Raw genomic sequence first — 20,390 nt, forward strand, 5'->3', positions numbered from 1 at the left:
AGTTTCCCATCAGTCCTCCCATTTACACCATTTTTGTAGGCCATTTTAGAATGGTGAACAATTCTTGCTATACTACGGAAATGAATTGAAAATGGTCAGGAGACCAGAGCTTGGGTCACACTAGAATGCACCTACCCAGGTGAGACTGACCACAAACACAATACTATGAAGTAAGAATTCAAAGCAGTGATATCAAAATCATGATGATCAAAAGATTGGAACAAGTTGCTGAACACACTGGGCTGGTGTAATGTTCACCTTTGACAGCTCCAATCACTGTACCTTATTTGAAGCTTCCTGGCTTCTTTGATCCAGTGAACATGGCACAACCTGCCTGAACAAATTAGATCTAGAAAGTGAGACCATTTCCAGATATACAATAACTTGACTGACTGAAGTAATGCAGTATTTCCAGAGAAGTAATATGCTGGGCATTTGAATACAAGGACATTTTGGCATCTTTGCACTTTTGAAAACTGTTAGAGGAAACTGAGGCTTTACTCACAAGCTGGAGGAGTCATTATGATTTCTTCCTGATGTGGCAAGAGTCTGACAGCCATTCAATGGTTTGAGCCCATAGAAATTGTTCTATCAAGCTGTCAATTTTAGTCTAAGTGGGCTTCACACAGGTGTAGATAAAAAGCCCTGATGTTCCACTAATTTTTGGTGAAGTACACTATACCAACCTGTAGGTGGTGGTATTCACTTAACAATGTGTGAACAATGTTACTGATGGCAAAATTCCATAAATAAGTAGCTACAATGTCTTAAACTAAAGTGTTCAGGAACTATATTTAAAATCTATGGCTTGGTTATGAACATGGAGTGCATAAACTAATACACACTAAACTGGCTTCTTGCAAGTATATACAATCATCATCATTTAATCTGTCTGCATGAAAAAAATACCTGTAATATGGTGCCTTTTAGAATACTGGATTTTTGGTTTAAGTGGTTTGGAATTTACTAAATCTGGTGGTTTTGACTACTCCTAAAAATCCGCTTAGCGGTAGTTTTACAGAACTGCCCTATAGTAAATCTAGCTTCAAATCACAATTTTCCACTCAAATATATAATTTTTTTTTTCTTGTACATTTGCAATTTAACTTGAACATTTCTTTACTAGGGTAAAGTGACCTGGTTGTGTATGCCAAAGTAAACTTGTCATATATGCAGGGCAAGATCTCCAGGGAGAGTGGGTTGTATGCCGTAGTTAGGTGTGGCTGCATCTCTTTGGACATGACCTACACTAAAACTAAGCTGCGCTCTTCTGCCTGTTACAGCTTTCACAATCTGCTACTTGATTCTTGTATGGTTCCTGGAATGTTGAGTCCTGTCTGGAAAATGTATATGTAAACAGAGCAATAAGTAAATGTAGTACAATTTTATATGGTATTATATACTGATGTATTACACCCTGTAAGCATATATAAGGTGTGTATCTGAATAACAAGCAGGGAAGGGCTGACATTTTTCAGCCCAGGGGTATACACAAGAGACCCAGGCTCTCCAATATGCCAGCAACCATAAAAAATGGTAGGGACCCATGACACATTTTTAAACCTACATCTTGCAGATGCAGCTATTAACCTGCCTGAGTGGTGGGTCTTAAGACACAAAATAGACCTAATGAATGGAACCTTTTTCTCCATTCACTGCAGGAAACCCTTGATCTGGCTCTTGAACCCAAATCTTAAACTTTTCAATACTTACCATTTTCCATGGAAGTCAAAACTCCATGTGTATGTATGGTATTAGTACAGATTTATTGGTATATGTATAGATAATGTATTGGTATGTTTCACTTTTGCCTGTTTTAATTTCTGCAGTACATTCATTATACTTTGAGCTTTTATGAGGAGAAATACACCTATAGCTTTCTGTACATGCACAAAATGACCAGGTCTCTGGCATATTTATATTATGTAACTTCTTTTTAGCAGACATTTGCAAAACTGCTAAGACTAAGTCATTTTATGTGCCTGTTTGGGTAGTTATAGCTTATTTCCAGAGTGCTCTGCAATATCACTGCAATCAACAGAGATAAGTGTGGACTAATAACTGCACTCTGGTAGCATTCATAATGTTTAGTGTATGGTTGCACTAAAAATTTAATTTGTTTTACATGCTCATACTGTACATAACCTAAGCCATGCTGTTAGTTATATATTTACACATTCAGTTGATAAAATCACCAGTAAACTTAAAACACGTAAGCCACGTTTCCCTCATGCAGACTTTAGTGTCAGGAGGGGGCGCATAGCATTACTTTTCTGTGAGTATTTCTATTTAGAGGATGAGCTGCTGCTTTAAAGAAATTTTTGCAGAGAGCGTGAGTGATGCATGGCCCCTCCTCTCTGCCGGAGTACAGTGACAGTGACCTCACAGCTGCTATAGAGGAGAGCTCAGTATCCTGCGCTGGTGGCATTTCTTTCCTGCACTCTTTTCCATCTGCCACACACAACCCCACAAGAGGAGACTGTGCTCAGAGGTACAAGCAGTTTTTGGAATTGTTTATGAAACCTTACTTGCATATTAAGTGCTAAAACACCTGCTGATATCTACCATTTTTAGGCATTATAATTCATGATTTTTTTTATGCCTAAACCTGCTCTCCAAGGTAACGGATACAGATACACTTCAAGGATACAAACTGTGCTGGATATGTTGGTGCTGATTCTGCCAATACAGATGGGATCTTTTGTAATATTTGGAAGCGTTTGGTTCAACTAAATTGGCTTATTGGCAAAAGCTTAACTGACAAAGCTGCCTTTTGCTACCCAAGTTTAGCAGAGCTGAAAGATATACTTAAATGCACGATGAACAGGAGATAGAAATTTTGCAAAACATGATCTATATCTTCCAAGCAGTGTTGACAATCCCAGCCTAAAATCTCTGTACACTACATAAAGCCAACATTAGAAGGTCAGCCACTCTGTTTTCACTGTATTATGAAGATGGAAAAGGTCTTTAATGAAAGGTTTAAAGGGTGTTTTGTATGGGCCCTTAACTATGAAAGAACTGCACTGTATCTCTCAACACCATGCTCTGTACGTTTGTAGTCTGTCCAGCACTGAAACGCAGAAGTGGATATGAGTTTACCTACAGACTGTGGGTTTCTGGCTCTAATGGACTGTGGAGGTCGTAAGATATTCAATGGACATGTATATGGGTCACCATGTGCAGTAAACAGACCCATTGATATTGTGCAAAGGAGGAGACGGTAACTACCTTGTATTCTTTGTTTTTGGGGTTTTTCCCCAGTTAGAACATTGGTGAGAGTTATGGGCTTTGAATAGTTGATTGTAGTCATAATGTAACATGGTCTGGCAATTGGTTTCAGTTTGCTCCTGTTCTCTGGTGTCCTATCCAAGATTGTTTGGCAGTGACACTGACCTAGTCATTAAGAGTGTCAACTGGCGTATGTCTAGATGGCCTACGATAAGTACAGCTCTGGTTCTTGTACAAATTGCTAGCTTTTTGTGTTGCAAAACCCGCTACTATACTGTACATGGAACGTTGTACACTTGTATCAAAATGTATAGTCTACAAAATATCCTGAAATAAACTGACTTGCAGTGACCTTTACAAGAATCAACCCATGTTGCTTAAATACCAAAACTTCATACCAATGGATACTATGAAATATACAATTTCATAAATCAAACTGAGCAGAGATGTCTTGACAGAAAATACTATTACATTAAAAAATATGTTCTGCATAATTCCTGCAGAATAAAATTATCTATACATATTATACAATTTGTCTCCCACTGGCTTACACTTTAAATACTATAGTTAAAGTGCAAGGGAGTTCTCTAGAATTCCAATTAATCCTACTTCTACATTCTTTAGCTTTTAAACACATGGTTTATCTAACACCATTGGCATAGAAACCATATCTTTCCACTGTCAGAACCCCTCCCAAAAGTTTAGCACCTTTAGCATGGTAACAAAGAATATATAGGCTGAATAACAGTGAGTTTGAAAAACTGAAATTGGCAGTATGTTGCTAGAATGTATAAACTGTCTATTGTATCTTGCCAAGTGCAAACTCAGATCCATGCCTGACATTTATCAAACAAAAAACCGGGCTACTTAAATGGCTTCTGCTGCAACATTCACAGGCTCAGCTGTCAGTCTGTGGCTTCTTGTAAACAGGGTCTTGCTGTCAGATGTGGAAATAGAAAAGATCATTGCATATGTGTGGTGACACATTCCATCCGCTAAGTTGCTAACATCCCAGTTTGACCAATGTATCTTGTTCACCCCCCCCATGTGATAAGCTTTTTAACTGAGGGGGAAAAATGGGACAGTGTAAAATTAAAAACTGGTTACATATGCTATCTTTTGGGTACATCACCAGTCTCTCATAGGGCTTCAACCATAACAGCACTCTTCATCGGATGAAATGACAGATCTATAACCTACAGTGATTGTAGGTGGCTAGTCACAAGTTTTGCCCTATCCCACACATCAGAGCAGTATGACATATTAGTGGGCAGAGTAGGCTTTAAAAAAATCTGGCACCGGCTTGGTTTAGTCACTGACATTATCTGTCGGAGGATACTGGTTAAATTGTATTTATACAACATCACAATATTATGCACTGCTGTACAGATAATGTACTTATCCATGTCAATCCCTGTTCCATTTAGTCTAAATTCTGACACTTGTTCCGCACAGGCAGACATAGGGGTCAAGGTTTGCCATCAATAAACTAATTGGCCTCCTAAACAGACAAATTGTAATATGCAATGATAGCCATATCTTCATTCCAAAAAAGCATCTTGTCCTTTGGCGTTCAATCAGTAGTAGTTCATTAAAGGAGGCTGATAACAGTACTGATATATCGCTCTAGAGGATTAGAAAATGTGAAGAAAAGATCCAGGACAGGCTTGGACTCTCTTCTATTATGTGTTGATTGCCCAGACTCTTATTACCATACATCATGCAATTGTCCCAAGCAATGAATCATAAGCTGGTATCACTCGCTTGCATCTTGGTACTCTCTATCTGCTAGGGGAAGCGCTTCTGTCTGCAGCCTGGGATGCTGGAGGAGGTGGCAGATTCATAAAAGGATTTGCAGTTTAGTGCTATGCAGATTTCATTTTTACTACCAGTGGGCACCACAAATGCCTGTTGCCATGAATGAGCATTACTACATATGGACAGTTTGTTTGCCATCAGCTGTAAATTACAACATATCAGTAATGCCAAAGTAAAACATTACTGGTTACTATAATGTGTATTGTATTAGTGTTCTGCTTATAGCTGTTATTTCCTTCTAATGGGCATATTAATGGAAACTATTAGCATTATGCATATTACTAGATATTTCTACTTCACCAGCAGCTGCATCGCTAGAATGTCCCAATATTATATAGCTATTGTATAAGCTATTTGGACCTGGTGCTCTTGTATATAAATGCTGCACCTCATCAAAAAACTTAAATGGGAAAAGATAACCAGAGGGCGCTATAGATTGTATATAAACAGTAGAAATACACACCAAAAAGACACATGTAATGCGTACAGCTTCTGCAAATTTTGTTAATCGGCAGACAGCAAATCAGGGTCGATGCGGTTCTTACCCTAGATGTCCCTATAGGCAGGGCCGGTGCTAGGGTCCGTGGCGCCCTAGGCACATTTACAAAATCGGCGCCCCCCCCCCCCCCCCCCCCGCCCGGCACATATTCAAAATGGGCGCCCCCACCCTGCACACTGACAAAATAGTGTAAGTGTGCAGGGTGGGGGCGCCGATTTTGAAAATGTGCGTCTTTTTTTCTTACCTGCTTCTAACTTGCCTCCTCTGCTCCCCTCCACTCACTGACCCTGTCGGGCCGTGATGATGATGTCACGCCGACAGTCAGTGAGGGGAGGGGACAGAGTAGAGAGGCGGCGGTGGTGGTGAGCAATAGTCCCTCCCCCCCCCCCCCCCTGTGGATGTATGTGAAGCTGTGCGGCGGCCGTGAAAGGTATGGTCAGCGGTTGCCGCACAGTTTTAAAGTAATTTTTAATCTGTGGCGCCCTCCAGAGCCCGGCGCCCTAGGCAAGTGCCTAACCTTGCCAAATGGGAGCACCGGGCCTGCCTATAGGTACCGTCCTTCCCGCTGTTCTCTTAGTGTCCCACTTGGTGAGTCCATGTTTTGTTTCATTCATCCAAGTAGTGATAGCTTCTTCTCCGCATGTGCATGCGAAAGTGCCGTTGGGTCTTCACTACGGTGTCCTGAATGGATACCCTTTTTTACCCATTCAGGACACCAGGACACTAAAGAGAACAGTGGGAAGGACGGTACCTATAGGGACATCTAGGGTAAGAACCGCGTCCGCATGGACCCTGATTTGCTGTCTACTGATTAACAAAATTTGCAAAAGAAGCTGTAAGCATTACATGTGTCTTTTTGGTGTGTATTTCTACTGGTTATATACAATTATCTATAGCACCCTCTGGTTCTTTTTCCATTATATAGCTATTGGCTATACAATATTGGGACCTTTGTTGCTGTATATGTGGGCTACTGTGGCTTCATGAGGAGTGTGCTGTAGGCTATTGTGATTGTCCGCTGCATTTTATACTGCAACTGTACCGCGGAAAATGCGCACTACTGCCAGTAATACGGTATCGCAGTAACGTGGATTTTCGTACGCAGCCCTGTGGGCTGCGAACGAAAATCCACGTTATTGCGGTACCGCGTATTAGGTTCGTGGCCGTTCCGGCGCGATCCCGCGGATCGGAATTGAATATGCCCCTTCTACCTTAAAATAGTTACCATTTTGTTCACTTTGATTATATACAGTTACATATGTTCTGACAGCAAAGAACATTTAAGTTAAAGTAGGAGGTGAGCTAACTTGTAATATAGGCTCTAGGGCTCTCTACTGTTTGTCTGCTACCTGTAGGCATGAAACTCCAGTCTCCTATTTCCTAAGGTCTATTGTGGAATACCTGGACTTAAGTGCTGTACTGGTTCACAACTTTCGCCTCCAAGATTTTTATTTTTTCCTTCAAGCTGGTCATCCCCAGGGCTTCAAGTGTTAAAATATATAGTTCTTATGGAGTACTTAAAACTAAATTGTATCTAACACCATTTGGATTACAATATGTATTAGAGTAGATGCAATTAACCTAAAACTGCCTGAGACCAACCCTGCCTAACATTGAATGATGGTTTTATCTAGAGATGGTCACTGACCCCCGTGTTTTGGTTTTGGATTCGGTTTTGGATCTGGATTACCGTCGTGTTTTGGTTTTGGTTTTGGTTTTGCAAAACTGCCATTGCGTGTTTTGGTTTTGGTTTTGGTTTTGTTTGGTTTTGTTTTGCTATTTTTTTGGAAAATCCATGTTTTTGGGCCTAAATTAACCCAATTTAGTGCTCCAACTGTTTTAGAGACAAGTAATCTAATTGTTGAGGTAATAAATCATCCAAAAAAACAGTTTAATTCTTCGTTGGTAGGCCTATTCTACACACAAAACAGATTGTCTTCCTCTCCATCTATGCATATTGGCAATGCAGCCATCGTCTTTGAATGTATATTACACCCTACACTCAGGCCCGGCGCTCCCATTAGGCAAGGTTAGGCACTTGACTAGGGCGCCGGGCTCTGGAGGGTGCCACAGTATTCTAAAATACTTTAAAACTGTGCGGCGACCGCTGACCATACCTGTCACGGCCGCCGCACAGCATTCAGATGCACAGGGAGGGGGGAAGAGGCTATTTTGTCACCACCGCCGCCTCTCTGCTCCGTCTCCTCCCCTCCACTTACTAGTGTCAGTGAGTGGAGGGGAGGAGACGGAGCAGAGAGGCGGCGGTGGTGAGACAAGGTAAGGAGAGGAGGGAGGAGGGCGGTGATTTTTTGCGGGGGGGGGGGCGCCACTTTTTTAAAAATGCCTAGGGCGCGGTGGACCCTAGCACCGGCCCTGCCTACACTTATAGTTAAATATGTAAAGAAATGGAAAAATGCAGTTTGGTTTCTGTCTCTCAAGGCCCCCCTCCACTTGTATAAAATACCAAAAAATTCAGCCATTATAGACTGTACAATATTAATTGACATGGAGAAAGCCAGTTTGGTTTCTGTCGCTCTAGGCCCCCCTCCACTTGTATAAAATACAAAAAAATCCAAGCCGTTATTGACTGTACAATATTAATTGACATGGAGAAAGCCAGTTTGGTTTCTGTCTCTCTAGGCCCCCCTCCACTTGTATAAAATACTAATAAATTCAGCCGTTATATACTGTACAATATAAATTGAAATGGACAAAGGCAGTTTGGTATCTGTCTGCATCAGATCCTCTCTCCACTAGGAGTAAAATAGAAAACTATTCAGCCGTTATATAATCTAGAATATAAATAGAAATTGAGAAAGGCAATTTGGTATCTGTCTGCATCATAATCATCAACATCATCATTAGCGCCCTCGTCGCCTACACAAATCTCCCCCTCATCCTCTTCTAATTCCAAAGTGGCATCCTCAATTTGGGTATCACCGGCTACACTCGGGTTATTAAGGCACACATCAGCAGAATGCTCACGATTAGACATCCCACTGTTGGATGGACTCTCCACAGGGATTGTTGTCATTTGTGAATCAGAGCAAATATTCTCCTGTAATGCCTCACTGTTATCTTGCAGCTCGGCTTTGACGCGTAACAGTAGTTGTGCACCAATTGTAGGCTGGGTAACTTTTTGGGATCTGCCACTAATAGCCAAAGGTGAAGGCCTCATTCTCTCTTTGCCACTGCGTGTGTAGAATGGCATGCTTGCAATTTTTTTTTTATCGTCACTTGACTTTTGCTCAGTTACACTTCTTTTTCGCTTCAATACAGTAAATTTTTTTTTGGTTTTTGTTTTTTGCACTAATTTGAAAACACTCTGTTGTTTGACATCGCCTTGGCCAGATGACGTACTGGGAACACTAACATCAGGACTGGTGACAGAACCTGGTTGCTCATTCAGATCATATGTGGACTGCTTTGAATCCATTCTGAGCGCAAACCACTGGGGAGTGCTAAAAATTATTTAGTAGATACTGCTGACAGATATGACTTTTGACAGCCAGAAATATTAATGCACAATTAGGGAGGACACCCCAAAAACACAGAGGAGTGCTAAAATTTATTGAGTAGATACTGCTGACAGATATGACTTTTGACAGCCAGAAATATTAATGCACAATTAGAGAGGACACCCCAAAAACACTGAGGAGTGCTAACATTTATTGAGTAGATACTGCTGACAGATATGACTTTTGACAGCCAGAAATATTAATGCACAATTAGAGAGGACACCCCAAAAACACTGAGGAGTGCTAACATTTATTGAGTAGATACTGCTGACAGATATGACTTTTGACAGCCAGAAATATTAATGCACAATTAGAGAGGACACCCCAAAAACACTGAGGAGTGCTAACATTTATTGAGTAGATACTGCTGACAGATATGACTTTTGACAGCCAGAAATATTAATGCACAATTAGGGAGGACACCCCAAAAACACTGAGGAGTGCTAACATTTATTGAGTAGATACTGCTGACAGATATGACTTTTGACAGCCAGAAATATTAATGCACAATTATGGGGGACAACCCAAAAGCGCTGGGGAGTGCCAAATATGAAGAAAAAATAATAAACCTCTATCCTCCTCTCTGCACTAGCGATTTTGGTTAGAGCAATTGCAAGAACAATATTGTATTCTTTCTCTGTCCCTGCTCTAATTAGCCTATGACTACACCCTGCTCTCTCCCTCTGTCAAATGGCGATGGATTGCTGTGGAGGCGTGTATTTATAAAGTTGAAGTATCGCGAGAACCGAGTCCCGAGATCCGACGACGTCACAATGACGTTCGGCCTCGATTTGGATTCGGAATTGGCGGGAGAGTACCGAGCTGCTCAGCTCGGTACTCGGATACCCAAAGTTCGGGTGGGTTCGGTTCTCGGAGAACCGGACCCGCCCATCTCTAGTTTTATCTAAGTGTTGCAGTGAAAACCTGCAGATGCAGCATAGGGTTAAATTGACAGCCCTGCACAGGAAACAGAAAACCTCTTCATATAAGTCATTTCCTTAGAAAGATGCAGTATCCTGAAGTAACAATTTTACAAAAAACTTCCTGGTTTTTGTAAAATTACTTGTAATTGGGTTTTTTTTTGTTTGCCATGCCATTTAGTAATGCAATGTAACTAAGCCTAAAATATTTTATGGCGTTTTGAATGTTAATTCATCATGAGACTGTATCATTTAATTTTTGATTTAAAGATTGTAGATTAATTTAGAGGCTTAAACAAATGGAGATGAGCACAACTTGAGGAAAAAAGTAATGTACAAAGGAAAAAAATGTAACAAGGCATATAAAATAACAACCTCATATTGCTACACTTAAGTAAAATGGAGATTAAGAGGTCAAAAGGCATTTAAGATTTTGTTAGAGGCTTTAACACTTCATAAGTGGTCTCTCATAGGAAGTGTTTAAAACCTAAATTAGTACCAGCCACAAAACATGAGGAAGTTTGAACTTGTGCAGTGGAAGTAGTTTAGTGTAAACAGGGTGCTATCAAGTAATTGCCTTAACTTCCCCAATTTCAATCTCAAGTGTTACAATAAGCAAACATAACTTTGTGGTACAGTAACATGTATTTAAAAGGGAGCTTAAGTCCAATACTTTGTATAGTTGATGAATTGGATGAGGAAACTATTTGTTTACATTTTTAATTTGTTGGATTGTGGCTCTTAATTGTCATAACTAAATGCACAATTTATTTAATAGACTTGCATTTGTATGGATAATATCATAGGTTTTACAAGTCTCATCTCTGTTTACACCCAATTACTGTTAATCATACTTGCCAACATTTCTTTTTCTTTTTCCGGGAGATGCCGGCTGGGACGTGGGCGTGCAGGGGGCGGGGCGGCGAAATCGCGTCATCTTGGCCCCGCCCCCGTGATGGAATGACGCAAATTGCGTAATTTTACAGCAGGGCGGGTCTAAACGCCGCGATTCCGGGTGAATCGCGGCGTTTAAACTGAATTTTTCCCACTTCCTATCAGGGAGATTGCCACACTCGTCCGGGAGACTCTCGCAAAATGCGGGAGTCTCCCGGACAATCCGGGAGAGTTGGCAAGTATGCTGTTAATGGGCTAAAGCCTGACAAAGTGCATTAAAAATGTGGTTGTTGGCTTATGTGCTTGTTCCCACAATTGAGTTTTAAAAGTTTAATGCATGGCTCACATCTTAGAATATGAGACAAGCTATTTTCCATATGCTACTGATAGGTAGACTAGATTGTGGCACATTAGGGGCAGCATGGTGGCTTAGTTGTTGGCACTTCTGCCTCACATCACTGGGATCATGAGTTCACACAGATAAGGCCATGGTTGGGAATTGGAGTTTGTATGTTCTCCCCATGTATGCATGGGTTTCCACTGGATGGTTCAGCTTATTCCCACACCATAAACACTATACTGATAGACTAATTGGCTGCTATCAAATTGACTCTAGTCTTTGTATGTTAGGAAATCTAGATTGTAAGCTCCTATGGGGCAGAGACTGATGCAAGTTCTGTTCAGTACTACGGAAATAGTGGCACTAATAGGTTTTTTTTTTTTTTTCCCCCCTGTCCTTTTACCAATACAAAGCATTAAAACACCTTAAATGTGTTTTCCCACCTCTTATACATGAACGCGAAAATTACTTGCAGCACCTCCTTGGTGAAACTTGCCTAGGAATGTGTACTAGGTGATGCCAGATAATCCTATACATAGCTTGGGAAAAAATAAATGTTATGTGTCAGACTTAAATCTCGTTGATTAGTGCTTTAAACCAGATCAAATTAATGGATCAATATAAAATTGTTAGCAAATTGCTCAAGTTCATTTTTAGAACATACTACAGGAATTTTGTTTACTTGCAGTGTGAGATGCTCTGTTCTGAAGCTATATAACTTGCCTTTTTCATTAAGGATACGAACATACTGTCTTGCAACTTTTTTCTTGCTCTGGAGTATGGTAGGAGTGGGTCTGGAATAAAGATCCTGAAAAGGAAATTATTTGAGTCCTCTGCGATACCATCTTAAGTGGCAGAAGGTTTTGTTGGCACTAAATTAATGAGAATGCGGACTTGGATGGCCTTAACCTGAACCTCACACTTTCTAAACTATGCATAGGTGTATTTAACACCCATATATAACATACATGTCACACACATAGCTGGCTAAATTTGTCTAAAGATAATGCAAGGAAAGTAATGTTCATGGTTCATTTGCTCATAGATGGTGGGCAAAAAGGTAAATTAATTTTAATGGCGTTTAATACAACATATTATACTGTTATCATTTATGCAAGGGGAACCATTAGGTTCTATTACTACAATTTTAGACCAGTGGTGGGAATGAGCCCATAAACTATTCTGCTGGTGCTAAACTGCAATGAAAGATGAAGTCCTTAACAGTAGATGGGTGTGAATGAGCCCAGATGAGCTTTGTAAACGGTTACAAATCTATTGTATTTACCAGTATATGGATGATCTCGATGCAGAAAATTATCTAAATTTATATAGCGCCTGCATATTGCGCAGTGTTTTTGAGAAGAAATATTTAACAATTTACACCAGCCCCTTGAGGTTACAATCTGTTTCTACCACACACTTGGATTCATTTTGGCAGAAGCCTACCAGTATGTGTTTGGTGTGGGGGGGAGGGGTGAATCTGAGTGCTTGAAGGAGTTCCATGCAAACAGACAACATACAAACCACACAGATACTGCCCTAGTGTAGTAGCCTAGGGCGGCTGTGACCCTTAATCAGGCCCTGCCAATGAGTAATAAATAAAAACAAAACAGAGGGAGAAGAGACGTGGTGATCGATAAAGACAGACACACGTGTAGGTGAGCAGAAAAGCAGGGGATGTAGCTGTGCACAACGTAGAGGAGGAGCTGAGATATTAAATCCAATGGACTAGGTGCCAGCAGCAGGGGGCAGTGGAGGACTAGGTGCCAGCAGCAGGGGGCAGTGGAGGACTAGGTGCCAGCAGCAGGGAGCAGTGGAGGACCAGGTGGCTGGCCCCTTCTCCAGGACCAGCCACCTTCCTTGGTGTGGCCGTGTATCCCTCCCTCACCTCTGTGGCTGCAGTCTCTGTACAGAGTTCACATGGGATGTGTCACATGACAGGTGCCATCCCATGTGTGAGGAGTCTAGCAGCAGCCACCCCCCTCCACACACTAGCAATCTTGCACTTACCTTGTTGCTGCTGCAAAGTGTGGAATGGGGAGGTCTTAATATACTTGTGTGATATGAGGGAAGCGAGAGGGTCTGTCTTAATAGTACATGGGTGGGAGGTAGGCTATTTGATGGTGGACTTTAGGTTGGGGTTAATTTTTTAATGGGTGCTATTTGTAGGGTGATGGGGCAATTTAATTGGTGGAGTACTTAATTTAATACTGGGGCCTATTTAATATGGGATGAAGGGACCTTTAATTTAATGCTTGGGTGGTTTGGGGCTATTGAAAGTGGGGCTGAGTTTGGGGAGGAGGGCTACTAAATGTGAACATTTAATACCAAGGATGGTTGAGAAATTGTTATATTAAATATAAATTCTATTAATTTATTGCTAGGCCTCTTTGCAGGGAAATGGGTTTATTAAATGTGAGTACTGTTATTTTAATGTTGGGGCTGGAGGGAGGCCTAATTAAATGTGGGTGCTATTGATTTAATGCCAGGGCTGGTTGGAGTTTTCTAAATTTCATGTACCTATTTATTTTTCCCAAATGGGGCCTCCAGAATTCCACGATCTAGACAAGCAGCAACTGATCTTCAGAAACCAGCAGCCACCAATGGTGAAAGTGAACAGGTAGGAGAGAGCAGTACAGTCTGCCAACTGTGCTGAATCTGGGACAGCCCAGAATTTGGGTGACTGTCTTAGTCGGGATTTGGTCCGACTCTGAAAGGACAGTTGGGAGGTGTCCTGCTTCACTGTACTGGCTCGTGAAGGCAGAGCTGCATGCACCTAACGATACTGCAAACAGTTTTGCCTGTATTTGTATAAAATGTATCTAAAATGATAACCCGCCCCCCCCCCCCCCCCCCCCCAGAGCCCTATTCCAGCTCTGGCAATGCTGTAGTTCTTCTTGCATTGATTCTATTGCCTGTCTTCTTCCTTGCTCCGGTCCCATTCTCAGATCACTTTGTAGAACATATGGCCAGTCCCCATTGCACTGATATTAATCCTTCCTCCTTTGCACTTACTATGTCAACCTTGGAATAGCTCTCCCCTTCACTTATGCTATTGTCTGCCAACTCTCCCTGCACTGTTGTTAATCCAAACCACCCCCAATCACTAGGCACATTTAGGGCTCATACACAATTGTTACAAGTGTTTTCTTGCAGGTCTGATGCATTTCACCTTTGTGGTGATTGCGCTGGTTAACCATTTATAAGGATTTTTTTAATACATTTGAAGCACAGTACACATTTTTATATATTAAAGAGATTTGACTGGTAGTTTGCATCTCATGACCATAAGGGAAGATACAATAGTGCAGTGAGGCGCTAATATGCTGTTGTGGCAGACTGATCAAATAGGATTATGCCAACATGTTTGTTTAATTTATTACGAATGTCAGATATGTTTCCAAGAAGGGACTTATGGAAGCATGTGTTAGTAGGCAACTAAACAAATTTGAGCACAGAAGCATAAACCAATCGCAGATAATGCAAGTCATGTATTTTTATAACAGAGGGCTGGCAGCTTTTGCCCTGCATTGCTTTGGAGATGACAGTCTCAAGTCATGACATCTAGGTTTTCCTAAATGTTACTACAACCAAGTTCCAGTAGTTCCAAACCCCACCTACTTTTGTTTTGGCCCCACCCACATGAAGCCACTTCAAGAATTTTTCCATGGGAACCGTAAATTCCCAATCCGTGCCAGCTTGCAGGCACAACCCCCTCTATTACCCCCCCACCCTGGGTTTGCCTATGCAATTGTTTAATTTAAATTTCCTGATTTCAATGCATGGTTTCCAGTTTTTGTACATTGTATTAAGCACATGAACAGACTAATAACAAAAAACAAATATTTGCCTTTTTTTTTTTTTTTTTTTTTAAAGATTGTGTTCTGCTTTATTACCCTTATGCGTTGGTCATAATGCAGAACACAGTATATTAGTGAAACATAGAATTTGAGGGCAGATAAGAACCACATGGCCCATCTAGTCTGACCAGCTTTTAACCTATTGTAATCTCAAACACTATTTTGATCCTTTAATCATTGTAAAGACACCCTTATGTCTGTCTCAAGCATGTTTAAATTGCTCTACTGTATTAGCCTCTACCACATCTGATGGAAGGCTCTTCCACTTATCCACTACCTGTCTGTAAAATAGCTTGTCCTTGTATTTCCTCTGAACCTGCTTCCCTCCAGTTTCAGTGCATGTTCTAATTCTTTTCCTTTTGAAGGTTTCCCTCCTGTACCTTAGAAACTTTCAAGTATATCAAGGGTTTTACCATGTCCCCACGTTCTTCTCCAAGCTATACATATTAAGATCTTATTCTTACTGGATAGGTTTTGTGCTGTAGGCCATGCACCATTTTAGTTGCCCTTTGTCTCTAATGAATTTATATCCTTGTGGAGATATTGCCTCTAGAACTGAACGTTGTATTCTAGATGAGGCCGTACAAATGACAAATAGTGTCATTACATTATTTCTGCTACTGATTACTCTTCCTATACAATCAAGCATCTGACTTGCCTTTCTCGTTGCTTTTTAGCTGCTTTAGATTGAGAATTAGCTGCCTACAACAAATTTGCATTCATGAATTCAGAATGTAGGAACAAATGTTAATATGGTTTTGTCTGTACTGGAAAAATGGATCTGCACAGGCTGTGTTAACAGTATAGCTTCATGTAGATCTGAGTAATGGACCATAAATCAACTTTCTTGTACAAGCTCATAAAATGTGATTAATATAAAATACTGAGAACCCAGAAGAAAAATCTAATCTTCAGGTAACTATGAAGAATTACCATTTACAGTATCGAGGGACAGGTTGCAGTTGCCTGCATAGTGATAGGTTGTCTGAAAAGAGCTCATTAGCAACACTTGCGAAAGCTTCTGAGATCTCCTGTCTCCTGTCCCATAATCACAATTTCCTGTTGTGGTTTTGATGCTGCTATTAAGACTTTGTAAAATATATTTTAAAAAAATATATTGACCTTACCCTGCAACCCTTCCAAAATGGACATGAAGTACCTGTGATTTTATTTTTCAATCATATGCTGTTTTTATCTTTGACAACTTTATGACATTTGTAAGCTTCCTGATTTTGTTTTCACTTAGTGTTTCAGTTAAGGTGTTGCAGGGTCTATACATTCACCCATATTAAAAAAACACACTGTTGTATAGTTAATTAACCTGTGGGTCACCTCCCAAAAAATGGGTTGCTATGCAGCTTTAAGAATCTGATCTTTATAGAACTTGTAAACTATTGTGTACTAACAAATCATATTTTAATTTGCATATAACTTGCACTGTATTAAGGTTTCTGTGATTCTTTATCTCCTAATGTTCCATATCTCCCAACATTTGGTAATTGGGACAAGGCCCTGTCATGACGGCATATTGTCTAGGGTGCAGTCATGTCAGTGTGGCACTAGGTCAATCTTAACTTAGCGCTGCTATAAACATGCACAATGTAGAGGTGTATTAGGGGAAGCTAAGTGGGACACCTTCCAGTAGTTGGGACAAAGGTCCTGACTAGCGGACAGTCCGTTAGAATAGGGACTGTCCCACGTAAATTGGGAACGCTTGGAGATGTGGGTTTCTGAATTTAGCTTTTCATTAGAAGCATGCAGCAAACCCCTCTGAAGTGTTGCTGTACTGTAAACAAGGATATAACAAGCAATAGAAAAGTCCATGGGACTATACAGCTAGTCTCTTCAAAAGATTACTTCATTTATTATCCTATTTCATACTTGCCAACTCTCCCTGAATGTCAGGTAGACTTCGAGAAATAGGGGTGATCTCCCTCACTCCCTGAAGAGTCTGGCATTCTACCTGATGAGCCAGTACAAGACGTGGTTGGCTTTGCAATCTGTGGCATGACACAGTTCAGAAATTGTCCTATGTCCATGTATTCATGCTTGAGACCAAGATTTAATCAGACTGACAGGTAAGACAACATGACTTCAGTAATGGAGACAGAAATGGAAAAGACACTTCAGTCTCTAGAGATTCATTAGCTGCTATTCTTTAACTCATAGTTGCCTACTCCCAAATGTCCGGGAGATCTCCAAGGAGAGCAGGGCAACCTCCTGGTTCTTGCCCCTGCAGTAGATAAGTGGTGGGGTGGGGCTTAATGACACAAATATTGTCTACTTGGCTCTGCCCCCTGCTGTAATTGGCCAAAATTGTGACCATCATTTAGGGACGGGGCCAAAATGATGCAATTTGTCAATCCCCGCCACTGCATGCCCACCTCTCCGGGATCTCCCTGAAACCAACTATGAAAAGTTTGTAAGTATGTCATACTTGCAGCACTAAACTTATAGGTGGGCCTGAGGAAAAATCTAAGAACTTTCAGAATACAGTCAATGGTACATTACAATAGGATAAGGTAAGTCTCCTCCTATAGCCCATATGGATGTTGGTCACATGCTGGCATCAGTTCTTTTGTAGACTGGGTGCATGCCATACTTGCTGGCAGAGTAGGCCATCCTCTTGTATTCTATAATGCTGCGATTCACAATAAATCACATCCTGACTGCTTCCATCAAGCCCCTTGCCCCTGTATGGTGTGTGCTATTAAAACACATCTTTCTCAATTGTGTATGTGCCTTCCAAATTTAGTTATTTAATTATCCAATGTCCTACTTTGCATTTGTTAATGAAGCATATGTTTTAGCCATGTTTTAGAATCCTACACTTCAGGGTACTGTAGCTGTATTGGATTCATCTTTTATCTTTTTGCACTCTTTTGATCGGAGAAAGCCATAGCCCTCTACTAGCACACTTCTACATTGTTCCTTTATTTTAAATGACTGCAGTACTTACAAGTGAAGGTGTTGGTGTTTGATGTACAAAACATGCTTTTGTTTGGGGCATAGTATTTTTTTATGATTTAAAAATAGTTGGCATTGTGGAGAAACTGCGTAGTTATGTGTATAAAACAAGGGATCATCCTTTGTCTGCACTGCTTTGTACAGGAGCCAGGAAGGATATGATCACTCCAGGGGGGAGACTTATTACAGTCCAGGGCCCAAGATAAGATCTGTACTATCCATGACCGTAAGCAGAAGAAACATCTTAAAGTGAAACTACTGACCACACTTGTATTTTTTAGTGATACATAAAATTGATTTTGTTTAATAGGAATCCAAGCACCGCAGTACCAGTAAAGTGATTTTTCCACAAAACAAACCCTCAGAGTAAAATATTAAATGCTTGCCAGTTCCAAAAATCCAATCCGTTAATATGCTGTCTGATGGTACAAGTGCGGCAGCCCTGAAAACGGGCAGTTAACGGAATGTGACCTGAAATTATCCTGGTACAGGAACCAATAAGAATTCAGATTAAGGTTGTATGTATTTTCAGTAACTGCTCTTTGACAAGAGTCGAGAGCCTTTTGTGGAGTAATCATCTGATTGGTGATAACGGGAGAGTAGGCTTTTAGTTCATGGTACATTTGTTTTTGTAAAGATCAGGACTTGTATGTACTCTGGAGTATACTTGTAAAATGTTTTGCACTTGTTTTAATAATAAAATGGGGAACCCCTTGGGGTAAAATTATTAAACTGCAGTTTTACCAAACTGCCAGTTTTAATGCTGCTTAGTGGGCAGTTTACTACAGGCCAAACTGAAAATCATATTACATGAATGAAAACCAGAAAGACAAACTTCATTTCTAGTTTGGAGACATTGCTTGAATACAAAAAATAAAATACTTTATCAAGCAGTGGTTTGCCCAGTGGCATGTCAAACTGCTGTATAGTAAAAAAATAAAGACTTTGGTATCTCCATACTGGATCACCCTCTGTCAATCCTTTTGAACTGGCTTTGGAGCAGGATCTTGGCACAGCACTTGACCGGGAAGGATGGTCTGTCATTCGACAATGTGTTGCAAAATCTTCCATCAACACAGCTATGAGCGAATGCCTACAAGTTATACACTAGGTGGTATATGGTTCCCACTAATCTACAGACCATTTACCTTCAAACATCCAACCTCTTTTGGTGTAACTGTCGGTACAAAGGATCCTTTATGGACATCTGGTGGGAATGCCTCTTATATCACTTTTGGGACAACATCCTAGACCAGAATACCCAGATCACCAACACTGACCTATCCAAAGATCCACTGACCATTTTACCCTGTCGGACGATTTAATAACTGATTGGACAGGTTGGCAAACTGATATGCATTTGATATGTATTTGTTTCTTGAAGGTTGGGAAGTTTTCTTCCTCTGACCTTGATAGAATCTGGCACTCAACTTCAATGGAACACATAACTAGTCTTCAGATTCTGAGCACCCTGATAACTATCATGAAGTTTAGTATCCCTTTAACAACTGTGAACTCCAGCTACCTTATTATAGCTCCTTGCTTTCCTGAGATGGTAAAACAGTTAATTTCTACTTACCTGTAACATCCTATTTGTAGTCCTGTAGCAGCTTTCCCTGCTTGCTGTCAGTGTTTGTAGACACGCCTTTTGCACCTAGCCTAGAGGGTACCCACCCATAGCTATCCCTGCACACCACCTGGTACCGCTGGCTGGGTACCAGGGAAATACTAGTGGCAACCTCTGCTGGCACTAACCTCTGCTGGCACATGAGTGTCTTTGCATGCTGATGCTAGTAGAAATGCATTGACTTGCACGTGCATGCTTTCACATGTAGTGCCACAAGCTTGCTATAAAGGTTGCCTATATTTAAAATGTTTGTAGCCCCATAATAGAAAATATTACCGTTAGAATTAATAAATTGCCCCATAATCCTGAGATTTTGAGAATATTTTAATCCTTTAATCTTCGAACTGAACATGCGCAACTACAGTAAGAGGACGAGGAAGAGATCCTGAGACGGCACATTCCGAAGAGGCGGGGTAAGTGTTTTATCACAAACAGCAGTTTATCGGAACTACTGTTTCTGTGTTGAGTTCTACATACATTTTAGAAATAGTTTTCAATCCTAATCACACTAATAAGGATTGAACCATTTCCCTTTATGTGACCATTGATAAATGTGCCCAAAAGTCTATTAGACATGGAGTATGGGATTTTGGGATGAATGATCAGAAGACCTTGCCACCAGATGTATTCAACTTGTAGATAAATTAGTGTGAAAAGTCTCTAAGATAATAGAGCAGTGGTTATCCATTCAGCACTGGGTGTGACTTGTATTTCAG

General features: G+C 40.7%; 1 protein-coding gene across 3 annotated transcripts in view; it reads left to right on the plus strand.

Moving 5' to 3' along the window:
- Nucleotides 1-20,390, plus strand: part of PDE4C (phosphodiesterase 4C) — a 322,370-nt gene that overhangs the window by 249,935 nt on the left and 52,045 nt on the right. The window contains exon 1 of one of the 3 annotated variants that reach the window (XM_075204685.1): nt 2,335-3,223. The exons of the other annotated variants lie outside the window; for them this stretch is intronic. Within the exon in view, the coding sequence (XP_075060786.1) occupies nt 3,093-3,223 (131 nt within the window). The 5' untranslated portion in view covers nt 2,335-3,092. Of the gene's footprint in view, nt 1-2,334; nt 3,224-20,390 lie in introns of those variants that run through there. 3 annotated transcript variants of the gene reach the window in all.

This window comes from Mixophyes fleayi, chromosome 1 (genome assembly GCF_038048845.1).
Source record: "Mixophyes fleayi isolate aMixFle1 chromosome 1, aMixFle1.hap1, whole genome shotgun sequence".
Classification (NCBI taxonomy): Eukaryota; Metazoa; Chordata; class Amphibia; order Anura; family Limnodynastidae; genus Mixophyes; species Mixophyes fleayi.